This window comes from Larus michahellis, chromosome 6, assembly GCF_964199755.1.
Source record: "Larus michahellis chromosome 6, bLarMic1.1, whole genome shotgun sequence".
NCBI classification, from domain to species: Eukaryota; Metazoa; Chordata; class Aves; order Charadriiformes; family Laridae; genus Larus; species Larus michahellis.
In genome coordinates this window covers 37,889,381-37,904,758 of record NC_133901.1, presented here as the reverse complement: position 1 = coordinate 37,904,758, position 15,378 = coordinate 37,889,381, and the positions used below count along the sequence as shown (strand labels likewise).

The 15,378-nt window shown below is 38.1% G+C and overlaps 1 protein-coding gene across 5 annotated transcripts in view; it reads right to left on the bottom strand.

The window, feature by feature from the left end:
* Positions 1–15,378, bottom strand: part of CTNNA3 (catenin alpha 3) — a 542,113-nt gene that overhangs the window by 512,109 nt on the left and 14,626 nt on the right. For all 5 annotated transcript variants that reach the window (XM_074592075.1, XM_074592077.1, XM_074592076.1 and 2 more), the window contains 2 exons: positions 14,580–14,686; positions 5,937–6,129 (listed from right to left, as the gene is read on the bottom strand). In XM_074592075.1, the coding sequence (XP_074448176.1) occupies positions 5,937–6,129; positions 14,580–14,681 (295 nt within the window). In that variant the 5' untranslated portion in view covers positions 14,682–14,686. The remainder of the gene's footprint in view (positions 1–5,936; positions 6,130–14,579; positions 14,687–15,378) is intronic.

Below are 15,378 nucleotides of genomic sequence, written 5' to 3'. Positions count from 1 at the left end.
CTCTCAAGTCTGTCCAGATCCCTCTGGACGGCATCCCTTCCCTCCGGTGTGTTGACCGTGCCACACAGCTTGGTGTCATCAGCAAACTTGCTGAGGGTGCACTCAATTCCACTGTCCATGTCTCCGACAAAGATGTTAAACAACACTGGTTCCAGCACTGACCCCTGAGGAACGCCACTCATCACTGGTTTCCACTTGGACATTGAGCCATTCACTGCAACCCTTTGAGTGCGGCCATCCAGCCAGTTCCTTATCCACCAAGTGGTCCATCTATCAAATCCATGCCTTTCCAATTTAGAGACCAGGCAGATGGGATTATTCACAGTATTTCAATTATTTTAGACATTCAAATGAGAAGCAATTCAAAGAATCAAAGTCCAGATATATCATAACTACATAATTATTGGAAGACTGATACTTCCAAGACTCTGTTCAGCACACACAGGTAGATGAATCCCCAAGTGTTAGCTAATCGGTTTCTGCCTGCTACAGTCAAATGACCCCTACTTAAAAAAAAAAAAAAATCTATGCTTGACCACAGGGAAAAGTAAAACAAAACAGTTCAGGCACAGGAAATTTTTTAAAAAGTTAGAGGATCCATGCACTTTATCCTGCACCAAAAATATCCAAAAACTTACATAAAGATTCCTTTAAAAACAAGTTAACTGTAAGCCTCTTGGCAAATTTGCCATTGGCAAATAGCTGAGAAAAGGTACACACTTCTGCTGGGCTGCTAGCCGATGGCAGACAATCTGTCTATACAGATGCTTGCACTAATATCACTAACTGCAGTCTGCAAGCACTCCTCAGAGACAATGTTCAACGTCACGCTCAGGGAACAGTTAACTGTTCTTTATTGGTTTAGGCAAGACCATCAGAATCATGCTTTCTTCTTTTATTTCTTTGAGTAGATTTTCTTTCTCCTACTAAATCCTATCTAAGCATCACATTTCTCTCTCTTCTATTTGTTTTTACATCTGGCTTTCTCCTCTCGTTTTTTATTTTTAACTGCAGCAGTGTGAAATCCACATGGAATGCAGTGAATTTTATGCCATTCTTGTGTCCTCCCACATGGAGGTATTGTTGCCAAGAAAGTCCTGTCACCCACTCCTGTGAACTGCACCCTTAGGGGCTGGTGGATTTACAGTTCTAGAGAAACGCGGTTTTCAAAGGCAGCTCACTGACTAAGGGAGGGAGGGAAGTACCAGAGTCAGTAAAGAGAGAGGATTTCAATCTTTCTGGTCTCAAACGGAACTTGAGAGAAAAAAAATAATCAATGGTTTATACCAATAATAGAAAACTTATAAACTCTGATTTACACTAGTATTTGCAGCCTCAAGTTCCACAGGCATGAACTAACACATAAGCAGAATCAGTACCAGAGAAGGTTGGGAGTCAATGTCACATCAGAGCACAAAACAACCTACCACTTCTAAAAACAAGAGCTTAATCAATACTAGTCACTAGTATAATCACCTGTTCTGCTCCCAAAAACACCATCTACATCTGCTACAGCAAATAAAGGATTCTGCTTCAGCCAGTTGGAAGTGACACTATCAGTGTCAGGGCAAAGCAAATTGATACCTCGTGCATGTTCCTAATATTCAACACCATGATAACTCAGATTCTCACAATAGCTTTCTGTAGCTGTTACAGGACATTTTTCTCCTGCCACGCAGTCCCTTACCCCACTCAGATACCACTGTATTCTGTTGCATTGCTATTATTTCACCACTGCATATCAGGAAGTTCCACTTCCACATCTCATACAGTTCTTTCTAATGTGTAATCAGAGCCACCACACACCCCCTTCATGCCTTACACCCATGTCTTCATTCTCCCTTTCCCACTCAGGGACACCTGATCTAGATATAGTGAGGTGAGGAGCGATCTGTGCTTGGTTTGATGAAAAGGGTGTACAGCACAGATTATTTTGAGACACTTGAATATCTAAATTCTGTCACCCAGAATTAAAGTCCCTAAAATGCAGAGCATACACATGTGCCTCTTAATGTAAAGATGAGAAAGCTAAGCTTATTTTTAAGATATTTTTTTGGAGGGTGGACACGGGACGATGACAGACACAAATAAGAATATAGTATAATACAAGAGATCACTATCCCCTTCCTTTAGTAAGTAACCTTACAGTACATTCCCCATTTCTTGCCAGTGAATGGTAATTTCTTCCATGCCATTAAAGCCTTGCCTCTCCTGTTTAATGTCAAAAGACATTAAATATGGACATTTGAAATATCAATATTTTTTTTCCGATTTTCTTTTAAAAAGTAACTGAAGGCTCAAAATATAACTCCAGCAAGTAACTTGCTTTCAATTCACTGTTACGTGCGATGAAAGGCTTATCTAGGAACACATTTGGGCATGATAACAGCTAAACACATGAAACATTGACATTGCAACAGATAGAAACAACACAGACAACAACTGTTGTATTTCTGACCATATATAGTCAGAAAGCAATGGCAATAAATACCAAACATTTTAGCTATGCCTGTACAGCTGTTTGAAAACTATAAGCAATCACACCTTGACATAAAAAATCATTATCTGAAGTATAACACTTGACTTTAATGCAAATTCCTAAGAGAATGTTTCCCCACATAAACTACATCACTGCTTTGTCTTAAAACTGATTAAATATCAGAATAAGGACATTAATTATAGTCTGGTGTTTAGCACCGGAAGCATTCATGGTTGAACAATGCTTCTTATTCCTTTGTATAAGGCTCAGTTATTTTACCATTGATTCACAGAATATTATGAGTCAGAAAGCAATTTTTTTAAATGCTTTATACATGAAATCTGGCAGTGAGAATTTTTCGAAGTACTTATATTTGTGTTTATTACACTATTTTAGAGCAAAAAGTACCCTTTAACAAAGCTTCACCAAACCAGATCAACAGGAAAAGGCAGTTCTTCAGTTACTAGGCTAGTAGATTTCTGGGCGATGCACTTAGTGCCTCACCCACAAGGCCTGCCTGGTGACTCATTTAGTAGAGTTCCAGAAGGTAAATCAAGATGTGGACAGAGATGGCCTTAAAAAGTACTTTCTTGAGAGTAAACTCAGAAAAATGTGGAGGACCTCTGTATTAAAATGATCAGCTCCAAGACTATAAATCTTCGGTACAACTTTGCAGATGTCAAAGGAGGCAGAAATGAGATTTATCTAGGGAACTTATCTGCCATCAATTATAGCAACACCTTCTTTCGGATATCACTAATAGAACTCAACTGAATTTGAAAGACCAAAATCTCATCTTCTGACAGTGTTTGTCGAGACTGAACCATAGTCAGTAAAGCCATATCCATGTCCCCATTTCTGAAGAGACAAGTAACTAATGCATCAGATGAATTAATATATGACAAATCTTCTCTTTATCTTATCTTCACTGTTCACTTTTATCCTAATAATTTGCCCCTTTATACCCCCCAAAACATAATTATGAACAGAATTATCACTAGCAACTTAAAAAAAGTCTATCACCCTTCTAAAAGGAATCCTATTAATGAGCTCCAAGAGTAACAAAACAGCATTTTCACACTGGTGATTTGCATTCAAAATAAATAAGCATTTAATTTCATGTTATAGTCTTCAACTCAACAAGCTCAGTGAGTGACGCAAGCTAAAATGCGAGAAGAGGTGAGAGTATTTATTCTTTCCAGATGTTGGTGTGCAGCTCTGGGACTGACAGTTTGGTTCACATCTGAGTGAAATTATCTAGAGCATTCTTTCAAAATTCCCCTGCACAGTAAACACAAGCTGTAGCCACATGTAAAAATTCATAATTTACGAGCATATTAATAAAATACTTGCCAGTCACCACAGAAAAATATGCCCACAGAAAATTAAATACTATATGCTATGACACACATAGCAGGTGACCACATGCAAGCACAGTTTCTGACCCACAACCTTTCAAAGAGCTTCAAGTAAATAACATGAAGCGTTTAACAGCAGCAGAATGTGACTTGAATAACAGGCAATAAAGTTATATATAATGTGGCATACCACAAATTAAAAATAATACACAGCTTCACAGGACTAAAAATATCTGCAAAATTAACATACTCCTATTTATTTTACAATTGTTCACCAACTTCTTAAAATTAACTTGTGCGGTTTGGCAAATCCTTGGAGGAAGATTGGCTATGAATACTCAATTTGTCATTGCATAACGATAGGTGATAACATGGACTTAACTTTCTTTTAAAATGTATGAGGTGTACATAATCTACTTTATGTATTATTTATTTTTGTAGTTATCTCTGGTCTTGGCTGAGAATCAATAAATAAATTGAAAATGTGAAATATTTTTATATTATCTATGTATAAAAATCAATATAAAACTATATATTTTATTCTGTCTTGTGTTATCGGCCTGGAATGGATGGGCTAACATTTTACGAGTACTACAAAATGAATGATTTTTTTTAAAGCCTCAGCTTATCAGCATGACAGATAACAATGATATTTGCTGGTCATAATGCTTTTAATCACAAAGGACCTTAAGGTACTGCAGACACCATATGCATATGTCAAACTCTAAAATGCAGCCATCTCTGGATCCAGAGGAAGCCAATAGCTAGTAAGCACTACCCTGAACAACAGCAGAGACTCAGAAATTGGCCCAGCTGCACACGGAGAAACACAAAATAAAAAATAATAAAAAAAAAATCCTCACTAAGTTGCAACCTTAGTAAGAGCAGAGTGATATAAAGACCTGATTTACATGGTTAACACACAGTCCTTCAGGCACAAGTTGTCACACAGCATAAGAACATATGCCACACCGCTCAGTAGTGAAAAGGCAACTGAAGCCCACCTTGCCCCTTGATAAAACCGAGCCTGGTTGCCAGCTCATTCAGTAACATCGCCTGGCCATGACTTTATGGTACAGACCATTGTTCTTTCCTTGTCTGCTCCTATGTGTTTGGGAAGGCTTTCATCAGGGCCTCTTAATCTGATTTCAGGCAACCATCAGGAACCATTTGTTTATAAAATTCATGGAGCACTAATGAAAGGACATAATTCTGGAATGACCAGGCACTAAAAGCATTACTCTTCTGTCCCCTTTTTCCTCTGAAACCTTCTCCTGAATCCATTTTCAAGGTTGATTTCTGCAGGAACACGATTTGGATGTCTGTCATCCAGCTTATTACTATTTGAGCCTGACCTTCATATTCACCCAATAGGCCATGATTATCCATGGGGAGAGTAAAAACCAACAAAGCAACGAAGAGGCTGAAAGAAAGTGGCTAATACAGTGTTCTGAGCAGATCATAAAACCTACTCCTGTTCTGGGAGTCTAGTTGGAAACAGGGAGATAGGGCACGAGGAAATGGAATATAGCAAAACTCACCAAAGATGTGCTGCTCTATCATGAGGGGATGACTCTTACAGTAGGTTAAAGAATCCATCTTCCTCCTACTGAAGTCTCAAAATGAGACTGTTACAACTTCCCAAATTAAGGCCTTGCTACTGCACAGAAGAGGGAAGATTTCTGTTTACAAATTTTTAACTAAAAGGCCTTAATCCCAGATTCAGGTAAACAGTTCTTTTCAAGAAGAGTATTAAAGCATGCACTCACTTAAACTTGTGCTTAACAGCCACTAAAATTAACAAGGGGCATCCTGTCTTCCTTGAAAAAAACAAAAACACTTGTTTGAATGAAAATGAAACATTTTCATTGAAAAAACAAAACTTCCACTGATATAAGTGGTTTTCCACAATGGGGCCCAGCTTGCACACTTTACCTCCTTACAAGTGGTAGCTGAGAACATACAACTAGACAACTCAAAATTCAGGCACGTGCACATCAAAACATATTTCTCATGGATATCCTAGCTTCACGTTGACACCAGGGTTAGACAGTTAAGCTAATTCCTTGTGATGCCTAAATTACTTGTCATATACTTACTCTCTTTCTGGACATCAGCAAGTGCTGCATGAAGTTCCTCTTTGAACACAATTGCTTCCTTGGCAATTTTTTCCCCTTTGTCCAACAGATTCCAAGTGGCTTCTTCCACAGAAGCTAGCAAGACACGAGCTCTTTTGGAACGGCCCTTTTTCTTACTAGAAGGATTCTGTGGACAGTTCACTAGCGTTGTAACCTACATTTAAAAGAAATAAAAGAGACAGTAACGGTGTAAGTTCTGTAAGTGAATTTATATTGTTTTCAAATTAAAAAAAAAAATCAAATTAATATAGTTGAGAATAAGCAATGAGATTCCCCCTGCTTTAGAGAGAGACAGGCAAGCTCAGCATACATACTGAGAATGGGCAAAACTGCTGAATCAGATTTGACAGATAATTTTACTTAATATGCCTCATCTTCGTATTCTTCTTTCTATATGATCAAAGCTAAGTTAATAGAAATCTCACTGTCGTATTAACCCTGATGCAAACTCCTGACACTGCTTATTTTAAAATTTCCTCATGATAAAATGAAAATAAAAATTACTCATGCTACTTAAGAAAGCTTCAGCCAAGGCAGGAATTATAATCCGTGCTGAATCTTCCCATACTTCCAGCTGAAATCTCCCAAGTTATCTCAGAAGCAAATACCCAAAATGAGCATAGAAACATTTCAAAATACTTTCTGTTCTTACAAAGGAGGACTGCAGCTGTCAGAAGCCAGCACCTCAAAATTGGAAGGCGGGGGGGGGAGGGCATGCGCTCTCAACATTATAATTGTACATCATTTTACTCAGAATGTATGTTTACTGCAGCTTTGTCCAAATTATGCTTCTGACCAATGCACTTCAACATCCATAAAGAACTTATTTTTATATAGCGTCCCACTCCACATTCCTCATCATCTGACCGCAGCCTCCACACTCCAACAGAATGTTTCTAACAGACTGTTCCTCTAAAGCATTGCTTGAGCTGTCACACTAAGGAAAGATTTCTAAAAGATTTTAAAAGAAAAGTTTTATATAGATATTTTAAAACATACTTTATTTTCATTGAGTTCCCCGATGTTTTTTAAGCTCCTCCTATCTTGTTCTCTGTGCAGAACATGGATAGTACAATATTAAGTACAGATCTAGTCTTGGAGGTCAATGAACACATTTTATATAATTGCTTCATTTTGTTAAATGGCATTCCAACCATCAACAATACTCTATAAGCAAAGCAAAAGCTGGGTATGAATTTCTCAGTCCAGCAGACAAACTTAGCTAATGGCTGCAGTAGAGCTTGTGGTTTGAGCTGGTCTAAGGAAAAGGGCTCCATTCACAGGTACCTAATGAGAAGCGCGCTGGCTGTGCCCTAGCTCACTTTGTTCATTAATTCAGACACTTTAGTGTTTTTCATAAATCAGCATTTTTAAAGGTAACTGACAAACATGCTCTGGGAAGCATTTCTGTAAACACATCTTTGAAAGACAAAAGCCCTGACCCCTACATCATTCATGTGGAATTCTGGGGGAAAAAGGACCAGCCACTTGACATCGACTGCTTTGGCATGTCACACGGAGACAGCAACATAAATAACTCTGTCTCAGATTGTTAAAGTGGGCTTGGGTATTTTTCTGACTGTGGCTCAAAGAAAGTAAATGAAATTATTTCTTGCATATAAATCAGCCAGCTGGTAGAGAATGCACTGGGAATAAGAATCTTAATATCTTTTATTTTTACAAACCCTGTAACATTATTTCTAGAGCACTTAATGCAGTTTCAATTATCATATTTTTTAAGAGCAAGTTAGAGAAATTGCAGGCTGATACTTCCAACAAGAAAGGCATTAAATACTGTAAAAAAATTAGAAGCTTCCACAAAAACCTATCAGTAAAAGACATTTTTAAAAGGTCTTAACTATTTAATCACCATTCCCAGAAAATAATATCTTCTATTTCTCAGATTTTCACTGTAGTCTCCTTTTTATGTAAAATAATATTCTATGTACTGTTCATTCACATGTTTTGGAGGAGGAAAGGAAACAAAACAAACGGAAAAATATGAAAAAATAATCAGTCCTGCAAGTGAAAACTCTTGACTGCAAGACCCTTCATCTTCAACATCACTGTCAGGAAATATCAGCCAGCTTCTGATCTCAAATTCAAGTTAAAATTTGATAGGTAGTTCTTGGCTCATGGAGACTATGAAATACAGAAAAACTACTCTGGATTCTCTAATACAGAATCCCAATGTTGAATGCAAAAATTTTATGCAGATCCTACACAGAAATAATTGAACTACACAGTAGCTAATATAGCGTGCCCTTTCGATCCATTGTCAACACAGCTTGTACTGTAGTGGCAGAATACACAGTCAAAATTATATCATTATAAGAAAAAAGAAAAACATATCCCCATTAATCCTGCTCCTGCCCGACTGCATTTCCCTGTTATTAACACACTCTCGTTGCCACATACAGCAGGTCTCCCAGCATTCAATGGAAATCATTATCAAGAGTTTATTTTGTATCTATGGCAGGAGCAACTGCCTTTTGCTAGAGGCACAAGGTTTTTTTAAGTGAGATTTTTAAGCCCATATGCCATCACAGCTGCAAAGCTGAATCATGTTATTGTTGCCTGTTATTGCCATTATTTATTAGGCTGAAGGGGTGGGATTTTTTGTCATGGTTATCCCAAATACTGAATTTCTAAGGAATCATGCAGCAGTCATAGAATCATAGAATTGTTGAGGTTGGAAGGGACCTTTAAGATCATCGAGTCCAACCTTTAGCCTACCCTGACAAGAGCCACTTCTAAACCATGTCCCTAAGTGCCCCATCTACCCTTTTTTTAAACACCTCCAGAGATGGTGAATCCACCACCTCCCTGGGCAGCCTATTCCAATGTTTAATAACCCTTTCAGTGAAAAAATGTTTCCTAGTATCTAATCTAAACCTCCCCTGACGTAACTTGAACCCGTTTCCCCTCGTCCTATCACTTGTCACCAGGGAGAAGAGGTCAGCCCCCATCTCTCTACAACCTCCTTTCAGGTAGTTGTAGAGGGTGATAAGGTCTCCCCTCAGCCTCCTCTTCTCCAGGCTAAACAACCCCAGCTCCCTCAGTCGTTCCTCATAAGGTTTGTCCTCCAGGCCCCTCACCAGCTTTGTAGCCCTTCTCTGGACACGCTCCAACACCTCAATGTCCCTCCTGTAGCGAGGGGCCCAAAACTGAACGCAGTACTCGAGGTGGGGCCTCACCAGTGCCGAGTACAGGGGGATGATCACTTCCCTAGTCCGGCTCACCACACTATTCCTGATACAGGCTAGGATGCTGTTGGCCTTCTTGGCCACCTGGGCACACTGCTGGCTCATATTCAGCCGGCTGTCAACCAACACCCCCAAGTCCTTTTCTGTCGAGCTGCTTTCAAGCCATTCTGCCCCAATCCTGTAGCACTGCATGGGGTTGGTGTGACCCAAGTGCAGGACCCGGCACTTGGCCTTGTTGAACCTCATACCATTGGTCTCAGCCCATCGGTCCAGCCTGTCCAGATCCCTCTGCAGAGCCAACCTACCCTCAAGCAGATCAACACGCCCGCCCAGTTTAGTGTCATCTGCGAACTTACTGAGGGTGCATTCAATCCCTTCATCCAGATCATTGATAAAGATATTAAAGAGAACCGGCCCCAGCACCGAACCCTGGGGGACACCACTTGTGACTGGACACCAACTGGATTTAACTCCATTTACCACCAATCTCTGGGCACGGCCATCCAGCCAGTTTTTTACCCAGCGAAGAGTACACCTGTCTTCCAATGCTATATTCAGTTCCTCACAGCTTTACAGACAGTATTTTAATATTGCAGTAGTTAAGGAAACAATGTCTTGGTACTTTGAGTATCAAAATATTTGGTTCACCTTTGATATTAATATCAAAGTATCTTCAAGCACCAATCATAAAACATTCTTTTTTGTTTAAAATTTAGTTCAGCGTTACTGCAATCCCTAGATATTTTGGGGGGGGGGAGGGGGGGAAGTGATCTAATAACAGCAGCAGGACCCCCTGCTCACTGTTTCACATCCGAGTCAGACGTTTAACAAAGTATTGCCCGTACAAATAAACACTGGTTAACCACTTGCAGTGTGCAGAAAGCAAACACACTATACACAGAACTAAAACCAACAGTGTGTGTTTTCTGTGTGAGCAAACTTTTGTCAGTGTGAACGACAGGTGAGAATAAATGCCTTTCAAATTGCCTATTTTTCATCGGTGATGGAAGGGACTCTAGAACACATGGATGTCTCTATGTATTCTGTAAAATTTACCTGTCTATTGTAGCCATGAGGTTTCTTTAGATCACAGAATCATAGAATCATTCATGTTGGAAAAGACCCTTGGGATCATCAAGTCCAACCACCAACCCCACTCTAACAAAGTTCTCCCCTACACCATATCCCCCAACACCACATCTCAATGACTCTTAAACACATTCAGGCATCATATGTATAAAAATTAAATAGATGGAAGACAAGAGGTTTGGCAAGGAAAAGCTCTGACAAATATTTACTTGTGTATACATACACACACACAACACACATATATTAAAAGTGTGTGTATACAAAAATATATAGAGAGCACTTTGGATACAATATCCAAAGAAATGGCAAATTTAAAGCTTATAAGACTTGGAATGACTGCAGAGCAAAGGCAGTTATGAAGTGTTTCCTGCATGAATTAATGAAGCTGTATGAATCTCATCGTATCTTTTAAAACTTGTACATCAATTCAAAAGGAAAAATTCTTATAATAGCTTGCTACACAACCAAATTTATACCTAGCATGACTGTAATCATTACATAGTATAGCAAAGAGATTAAACAGATTTCAGTCTCCAAGGATGAGATAAAGCAAAAGGATATTTTCCATTACATTAATTGTTATATTTTGTGAGTGAATCTAGCACAGGCATGACAAATATTAGACATCAGCTATGTGAACGAAAATGCTTTATGATCTACTGATTGCTTCACACTAATTGCTCCATAACAGAGCACATCTCTGATAAAAGCCCAGAATTAAAGAAAGATTGTCTGAGCATGTACCCAATTTACATCAAGGCAGCTGTCAGCTGAATGATGTCAATTTTGACAACTATCACTTGTAGTGTGCCAAATGCATTGATAGGGAATTTCACCTAAAAGCCTTCCTTTCAAAACTAATGTCGTCAAAGCACATGGAATAAAATAAAATAAAGGACATGGACAGAGAGAACCCCTTCTGGTGAGGGGGCAACTGGACAGTATTAAAGAAACTTTTTTGCAATAGATAGAAAACAGAGTGCAGCTAGTAGTACATCCCCATGATAGCACAATTTGTAAGGCCGGACACAGAATTACACTAATGCAGTTATTCACTTCCAACAGAGTTTCTACCTCTGCAGAGCCCTGCACAGAACTATTTGAATTTACCACCTGGGTCAGGCCACTCTTTGCGATGCAAAGAGGGAAATGCAGCTCCTACAATCCCCCAAACATTGTAATTCGGGGGCACTGTTTTATACCAGGGCCAGAGAAGTTGCCAAGTCAGAGAGGGTTTTATACAAACCAAAGTGTCATACTGTTTACACAGTATCAAAGTGATCACTGCTGTGAATTGCAGATTGCAGTGAAGAGCGATAATCTATCATCAAAGTCATTTGCAAAGTTACTTCCACATAGGCTGGTTTTGCCTTCATTTTCTCCCATATCAATGCTGTTAATCTAATGATTGCTCTAACACTTAGCATAACGGGCTAGGACAGACTTCGGAAAAGCTCAAACACTTCCACTGTCTCTTTCCGACCAGAGCATTACAAGGCTATTAAATAAATAAATAAATTAGAACATAAATCTCAAAGTTAAACTGCATTCAAACCAGCAGCTGCCAGTGAAACAAGCCAGAGCATACTATTCATTTTTATCTGTGACTGGTCTGATTCTCTTTCTAATCATAGATCAATGTTCATTTATTGCCTTTCTATCCTTCATTGAGTATTAGTTTTAATCCCTGCTTTTGCATTTTCAAAGTTTTTTCCTGTCTCCTTTCCATTCAAAATGCAAGTTTCCCTTCCGTAGTTCTGTTACAAAAAAACCAAAGCATTATAGTTGAGAGTGGGAACAGACAGCCAAAATCGTATTCTCTTTGAACCAAAGCATTTCTATTTTTAACAGACTCAAGCTTTTTGAAGATGATTGAGAAGAGCTTTAAAAAAAAAAAAAAATTAAAAAGCGTAGATGGCTTCTTTGTTTTGTTCTGGAACTGTATTTCTTTGTTTTGTCAAGTTTCTTTAATCCTGCAAATCTCATGCCAAAATTTACATTTCTTCATCTCCTCTAAAAATACCCACAGTGTAGCAGCTTGCCTCAGCACAGTCTGACCTACTGGTGTACAAGAGAAGGTTTTAAAATGCAGTCTATCAAGACATCTCTTCCTACTACTCTGAAACTAATTTTATAATCCATCCATATACGATGCTCCAGCTTGAGAGCTTCGCACAAACCACTGAGCTGTTAACTGAGGCTTTATACACCGTCAGTCACACCCAGGCAAAAATAAAGGCAGACAAGATGAGTTAGAGGCAGCTCAGTTAGTAACAGCTGGAAATGAAGTAATGATAAGAAGAAAAGGTTTCTTTCTGGAAAAAAAAAAAAAAAAAAAGAATCTTCCAGAAGGGACAAATGAGTAACAGAGGAAAAGAAGATCAAGTCAAAAATAAGAGAAGAAATTTCAAAGATGATAATGAAAAATTAATAAAAGAAACTGGATAAATTAGTGAGAGGCAAAAGTTCCAAACGGGGAAAATGCAACTTTATTTGTTAATGAGAAACTTATTTCAATGAATTAACTGATTTTTAAAAGCAACTATTCTACAACTGTTATAAAACATGATCAGCATCTCTTCGCTTTTCCTAGCTTTTAGGGCACATACAGCACTTCTGGAATAAACAAAGGACTTTTCTGACTTGAAAGTCCAAATGAACATAGAACCATCACACCAAACATACTCATCCTTTTATTGCCTTCATCTTTCATCTCTCTACTCTTCCCTCCAATCATTATGTGCTGTCTCTTTAATTATAATCTGACTGTTCCCCTGTAACTGGTCACCACCCCTTGGCAAGCCCAAGGAAAGAGCATGCAAAGGACTGGCTCCCAGGACAGAGAAGGAAAGATGTCATCAGAGTAGTCTGTGTGAAAAGAAGTGCATTCCTGGAATAACAAAATTTGCCATGTACCTAAGTGGCTTACTGCAGTCAAATGAAGCCCATGAGTTGTACGAGAAAAAAAAAAATTTCCTTTAATATCTGTCCAAGTACAATACTAAGTGTTTCAGTCTTAATTAAAATGATTTTATTTATGTCTTTTCTAGAAAAAGAGAAGCTGCAAATTGAAAAAATGGAAAAATTGGAAAATTTGATAGATATGTCCTTACCTTTTTTTTAAATATGCTGTACATCCCCAATTCTTACATGTATATAAATAGAATAACAGCCAGAGTACAGTATTCAATGTGGCTTTGCTCCATTTACAAACGGTCATCCTCCCAGTATGCTTTGTTTGTTGATTGTTAACATAAGCTATTTAACCAATAGTTACTGTCTTGTAAGAGGCATTACTCAAAGAGCTTGGAAGGATCTTAATGAACCACTGAAACTACTTCATAGCCATTGTACCTGACCATCTTCACAACCTGAAAAACAACAAAGTATTCTATGTATGTTAGCAACTGAAAGAAAATTCTGAATGAAGTCACACCTTTCTGTACCTACACAAACTGCAGCCAGAGCAGTGACTGCCACGCAAACATACCCTCTGCCACCGGGAAAAGAATACTAAATAAGCAGTGTGCAGCTGTGACAAGTAGTTTCATCTACAACATCTTGGCACAGCTGAAGGCCAGTGATAAGCTGGCATCCTTGTGCTGTGTGTAACTGACTAATTAAATGCAGGTATCCCAGCATCTCTAAGTACAATGAAGAGAAAATTCAAAACAGCCTGAGTTTCAAAACAGAAGATGTCTTTTCTGCTCTTTACCTGTAACATATTGCTACAGAGCTCTTTTAACACTTTCTTAGTTATACACATTATTTGCAAAATGAGGTCTACATGCCTCGGTCAAGATTTCTTTAGTTGGAAAGAAAAGTACTAATGTAGATTTATACAATATGCAACAATTGCACTGTCCTTATGGCATGTATTCTAAAATGCAACAGAATGCAATTCTTTTCAAAATTCAGATAAAGAAGCTCGCCTACGGATTTCAAGGCTTTTCTCTTCCACTCTGTACACTACTTACAATATGAAACTTTTCATTTGTTGGAAATCCATTTGCAGTGTGTTGTACATTTAAACCTCCACTAGATAATAATGTACAAGGGACTAGCTAGAACATGCAACATTTGATATGATATATTGTGTAGCATTTGCAAAAAAGGAAGTGACTAAATGAATGGCCAAATCTGGAAGAAGACAGATCCCGCTGGACAGTTTCTGAGCTAGAGTAAACTACAAGTAGAGAAGAGCTCTGGGTACGCCTGCTTTTCATAATAGTGTCCTTAGCCAGGGTTCTTCAGACTTATTCCTTTCCCTCTATGGTTATGCAATTTATTTTCTGCAATACTAAAATACCTGAATTATCAGTGGTTCCAGTAATTTCTCCACTGTAAACGTCTGGATCTGCAGATCCCGAGGATCAATTTTCAGTTTAATGCTTGGCACTTTTGATGACATTTCACCTAGGTATAAAAGGAAAAAAAAAAAAAAAAAAAAAAAAGAAGCAATAAGCAATTTTTAGCCACGGCTGCAAGAATCATGGCCCTCCATCAGAACCCAGAGACTGCCTATTGGAATACAGACTTGGTTCCATAACAGGCTTAGGATTTCAAGAAGTAAAATTAGTTTTTCTGATTCCTTATTTCTAAATTGTGAAAAAAATATGGAGATACTTGCATAAACTGTAAAATAATAGATTTAAAGTACATATAATTCCTTGCCTTCTCTTCTAATTTCTAAGTAGACCATATATTAAAAAAAATACAGAAAGATAATTGCATTAGAAGACCTTTGAATGTAAGTTCTCTAGTAGTCAATAAAAAGGAGCTTTAAAGCAAAAGTTATATATTACATTATTGAATTTATCACAAAACAAAAACAGTAATGCTTTGTGTACAATACCTGCATCTTATTCCATGTGCCAAATTACAGTGGTCATAATGAACACTTCAAGAACAAGAATATATAGAGCAGCTCTTAAAAGTCCTGGCAATTAATAGCAGGAGAAAGTGAAACATTTAGTTATTTTACACCCTGTAATAACAAATATTTTCTAAGTGTCAAGACAGATTAAGTCAAGAAAGCCTATTACAGAAGTCAATAAGATGGAATTAAAGCTAAGTAAGGTCTTTAAAGTGAATAAATCATTCATTAG